The sequence below is a fragment of the Pseudocercospora fijiensis genome, assembly GCF_000340215.1.
Source record: "Pseudocercospora fijiensis CIRAD86 unplaced genomic scaffold MYCFIscaffold_3, whole genome shotgun sequence".
Lineage (NCBI taxonomy): Eukaryota > Fungi > Ascomycota > Dothideomycetes > Mycosphaerellales > Mycosphaerellaceae > Pseudocercospora > Pseudocercospora fijiensis.
The window spans coordinates 5,248,068-5,253,033 of NW_006921534.1; the positions used below are offsets into that span (position 1 = coordinate 5,248,068).

A 4,966-nucleotide genomic window follows, 5' to 3' on the forward strand; every position below is an offset into this window, starting at 1 on the left:
TAGGTATTCAAATGGTGAATATGAGTTTAGCAATTATAAAAATAGAATTTATTTTATTATTAGTGTAGTATGTGTTAGTATAGGACTAATAAGAATAGTGAAATAAATTTAGTTGAAAATAGTAGTATTTATCTTTCTAGAATCTAAAATAAAAATATAGTATACTAATAAGCATTTTAAAAATAGAAAGATAATTTACAATATAGAAAAACTAGTATATAGGTTTAGACTTTTAAGTTAGTAGTATAGTCTACTAATATGTTAGTTGTTAACTGGTTGTAGCTTCTAGATTAGTAAAGTGTTGTCCGCACAATCCTATACTCGTAATTACTACTCTACCAATCTTTACTGTTTGAGAATCCACCGCAAAAACAAGGCATTAGCCCGATAAGGCATCGGCTCGCCTGTCACTTGACGTCACTACAGCTAATGTTGTATGAAATCGCTCTTCAAACTGAAGTGCCAGAGACACTTGGAAAAGGCACAAGGATGAGAAAGCGGACACGAACCGATGACCAGTGAGTCGGAAATGTAAGCCTCAAGCTCACCTAGGCAGCTTCGCAGGCGAGGTCGAAAATCTCAAATTGGGTATATCCGGTCTTACCAACTCCAACTCCGGTTCCCTCTTCTGTTTGTACTCAGGTACTTCATTCTTCCTATGCGAGAGCCCCCTTTTGGAGCTTGCTAATCTCCATGTGTCCAAGCCCCAGGTCCAAAGACTTCCATTCCTCGCCTGACATCCGTGACGATCTCTTCTGCTTCTTTGTGGTTGACAGCCTCGAAGTCATAACGCTTTGTTTCCTTCTCCCGGAAGACCAGAATGCGAACCATCTTTACGTGCTTCCGACTGACTTTGGCTCCGATAATTGATGTCATCGGGACATTCGTCACTTTACCAGAGGGCGCAGCCAGGGAGTCTGGGGCAGCTGGCATAATGGTCATGTACTCTGGAGTGATGATCAATGTCCGCGGATGTGTGGCAGCGAAGGATAGCGGCTGTTTGCGCATAACATTGTATCTCTTGCCTTCGGTAGATAGATTAAGTAAAGAGGTTGCGTGGTTAAGCTCTGACTTCTGCTGTGCGGCAAGGGGATGCAAGTTGAACTTGCCCTTCTTTTTGACATTTCCTGGAGTTGCATTTGCAGGCGTCAGCTCGAGTGGTGCATTTGGTGATGTACTGCCCGGCGATCCTGAAAGACCTGTGCCAAGGATCCCGTCAGGCCCTTGGAAGCGACGTGGCACAAGGTCGAGATGGAGACGGTCGTTCAAGGCTTCGATAGTGCGATCGTGTGGAGCGACAGTCTGCGTGCCATGGACCTTGAGCACGTAGAGTGCCTTTTCGAGACCGAGTTTGGCACATGCTTGCTCAAAGATTTCTGCGATGTAGCTATCCGTTGTTGTCTCGTACTTTTCGACACGTGATGCGAACGTACTTGGATTGACATGATGCACCGTGATGCTTCGTGGTGCACCAGTCTTCGCAGCGCCTTGTCGAGCTTCGCGTTGCGGCATATCCATAAGCTGGGCGGATGATTCTTTTCTGAGAGCGCCAGGAGCAAAGGATGACCCTGTGATGGGATTTCGGGCAGGATTGAATGATGGCACAGCCGGTGCGAGTGTTTGTGCTTCAGACGGGTTGCGAGACATTGGTGCTGGCCGAGAGAATAGCGGTGTCTGATCGGGCTTTGGTATTGGCACTGGTGGGGGTGCCATGTTCCCTATCTGAGGAGTCAATTCCTCATTTTCTCTGAACTGCTCGTCCGTCGCCTTGACCAATCCGAACTCGTCCCACGGCTTATCCCTCATTCTTCGCTGTGGTGGACGATTGTTGTTGGAGGTGAAATCAACGGCAGGTCTCGTTCGACCGAGAGCTGGGAAGTCGTAGTCAATCTCTTCGTCGTCAACAATGCGAAGTGTCCATCTATTGATATTGCATTCATCAGGAGTGAGATCGGGTTTGTAGCCTTCTTCGACATAGCGCCACAACGCCAAGCCTATCAGTTCGGCCACGGTCACAGGCCTTTCATCTTTAGTCCTTCGTAAAGGTACCTCGATAGGCTTGCTGGGCTTCTCCGAGAATGGCGCATAGATCTTGATCCATAATGGGTTGGCTTCCTCCTTTCCTGTCAACTCAGCATAGCGCTGGAATGGCTTGTCATTTGCGGCAGTAGAATCACCCTTTAGCATTTTGCTGATCATGGAGACAGGTTGTGCCATGCTGAGAGGTCGCTGACCAGGAGGCAGCTTCGGGAGTCTCGGCAAAGTGTCCTTGGGAGCCTTCTTAGGCGACCCACTGGGGGTTGCACTGACTGCTGGAACAATGTTTGGAGGCGGTCTAATTGGTGAAGTGGAGAGATCGTCACTGACTCTGGGAAGTCCCAGCATTGATGGTGAATCTGCAGTGCCTTCGAACTCATCGCTTAGATCGGAGGCTTCTCCAAAGTCAATGTCATCGTCTTCATCGTCGTCCGAATTCGGCTCTTCCTCAATGTCGTCTTCCAGTGCCAGCACGCTAGGGCCTTTCCCAGGCCGCCCCGGCAGTTTTCTTTTGAATTTGCCTGGTGCTTCCTGGTCACTAGACATATCTGAGCTTGTAGCTGTATCCCTTCTCGCCCTTTGTTTGACTGCCTCGACCTGGCCCATACTACCACTCCGTAGTCTTGTCAGGTTGGAGTCTGGCGGTCGTGAGGGACTAGTCACCATCAACGAAGGGCCGTCTCCCTCGAAGTCCGCAGCGGTCTTAAGCGTGCTAGCCTGCATTGGTGGTGAGGACTTTGCTCTATTTCGTATTGGCATTTTGGCAAATTTGATGCTCTGCGCTGGACCTCGTGCCAGTTCATCTTCATCGCTGTCATCGCTTAAGTCCGAACTATCATCGTCTTCTAATTGTGCTCTCCGCCGTCTCTTCTCGCGTTTCCGCTCATTCGCGTGTAACGCGCCGATAGTATCTTCACTGCCTTGACCTGTGACCATACCGCCTCCCTCAGCTCCATCATCCTCGTCCACAGCGCTTCCTGCTGGCCGGCGTGGCCTTTTGAAGTACTCGCTGCTGATCTCTGCGGACGTGCCGGTTGGGATGGGCGGGGAGTAGCAGCGCTTTATAGCAGCCGTGTCTGGCGTCCATCCTGCTGTACGGAATGCTGGATTGTTGAGCACCGCCGGATTCAGATTGATCAGTCGTTCGCCTACGCCGTCGTGAATCTGGTTTAGGTATCCCAATCGTAGCTGGTAAATGGAGAACTCCTCATTCATTAGGAGAGACATGATCGCGTCCTAGGGGATGTGATATTCCGTGGGTCGACCGGACCGGACCAGACCAGCTGGTGCTGCAGTCGTTCACATGTTAGTTGCAAGGCAGTGTGCACGTTGGACATCGGCATCGGACGTCAGCAAATGCAGGGGCCTGTCAGTCGCGTGAAAGTAGTGGGGTGCATTTGGGCGCGAGTCATGCATACATCGATCTACGTCAATCTCGAGAAGCGTTCTGCAACCAAGCCCACATAAACATCAATACTGCGCGAGCGCGAGCATATCGCTATGGGGCTCGTGGACTACTCAGACAGCGAGAGCGATGGCGAAGGTGCGCCCACCCAATCAGCCAAGCCATCAGCACCAATACCAGCAGCGAAGCCAGTCTTCCAGAAAGCAGCACCAGGAAAGATTCAAGTCAGTCTTCCTAGCCTCAAGGCAGAGCCACGACAGAACGGTGATGCGGCAGCCGAGCCACCGTCGAAAAGAGCGCGCACACGAGGTGTTTTCAGTGGATTCAATGCGCTATTGCCAGCGCCCAAACGGACAGCACAAAATGCTCCCAAGGCCGGAGTCAGCCTGAAGACCAGCAGTGAAGCTGCCTTTAGTCGGAATCCACTACCACAAGCGGTAGAGCAAGAAGAGTACGTAGCGCCAACATTGAATGAAGGCTCGGCGGAGAAGGACGCCGAGCCTGCGAAAGAGCCGAAATTAGTTGGCAAAGCCACGAGATTTCTGCCTCTCAGTGTTTCTGGCAAGAAGAAAAAGAAGCCTATAGCAAAACCTCCTGTGCCGGAAGGTACAAGCAATGGGGCAAATGGCAAGCGCAAAGAAAATCCTGTCATATCACAGCCGGTAGCGAACGAACAAGAGGCGCCAAACCCAAAGCCTAAAAAGTCATTGTTCTCAGTGACTCAAGAAGACGATGTAGCTGTGGTAGATTCGCCGTCTGGGGAGTACGAGCCTATAACGATCGATCGAAGTACGGCCTCAACGACACAAGAGGCAGAGCTTCCAGCATCAGCACAATACTCAACGCCAGCAGACCCCAACTCTCTTGAAGCGGTGGCGGCAGACTTGAATCTCACGCCGGCTCAAAGAAGGCAGCTATTCGGTAGACAAGGGAAAGGTGCTAATGTCACACACTTCAACCTGGATGCCGAATATCGCAAGAATGAGGAGCTCCGAGCAGCTGGAGAGGTCGTTGAACATAAAGCTGTCAAGGCTATCGCACCTGGCAAGCACAGTCTGCAACAACTTGTCAACAACGCCCGTACGCAAGAGGATGCGATGGAAGATAAATGGGCGGAAGGTAGGAGAGCCAGGGGCGAAGGTAGTAGCAAGTATGGTTGGAGCAGTGGGAGATGAGCACATGTGCTACCTTCAGAGCAATGAAGTGCTTTCCAAGAGAAAATAGCCCCCACTGTTGATCAGAACGCGAGACTTGCAGGGATCCGTCGTTCCAAGGAGTCAGGTCTCGGCTGAGACGGACGGCATTCAGCTTACCGTAGTGTATTATTCATGCTCCGTTGCAGTGGTGGTATGTGAATGAAAGAACGAAGGTTCGGCTAACCGAGGGACCGTTTCAACCGCTGCATAGACCCTTGTGAATTCAATGGTGAACCCTTGCAGTCCGGTCAGCAGTCTTCGCACTTCCACGATTCACACATTCACGATTCACACATTTGCTTTCACCATGGCCGTCTCTGGCGCCGGG

General features: G+C 50.8%; 2 protein-coding genes across 2 annotated transcripts; one reads left to right on the top strand and one right to left on the bottom strand.

The window, feature by feature from the left end:
- Positions 1 to 533: 533 nt before the first annotated feature.
- MYCFIDRAFT_59980 (uncharacterized protein) lies at positions 534 to 3,264 on the bottom strand (the record flags this gene model as incomplete). Its single annotated transcript, XM_007926118.1, has 1 exon — positions 534 to 3,264. One exon carries the CDS (start codon positions 3,262 to 3,264, stop codon positions 685 to 687), a length of 2,580 nt encoding a protein of 859 aa, XP_007924309.1. The 3' UTR covers positions 534 to 684.
- A 273-nt stretch (positions 3,265 to 3,537) lies between these two features.
- Positions 3,538 to 4,617, top strand: MYCFIDRAFT_41987 (uncharacterized protein; the record flags this gene model as incomplete). Its single annotated transcript, XM_007926048.1, has 2 exons — positions 3,538 to 4,038; positions 4,102 to 4,617. The coding sequence occupies 2 exons, from the start codon at positions 3,538 to 3,540 to the stop codon at positions 4,615 to 4,617; spliced, it is 1,017 nt and encodes a 338-aa protein (XP_007924239.1).
- Between the last annotated feature and the right edge of the window lie 349 nt (positions 4,618 to 4,966).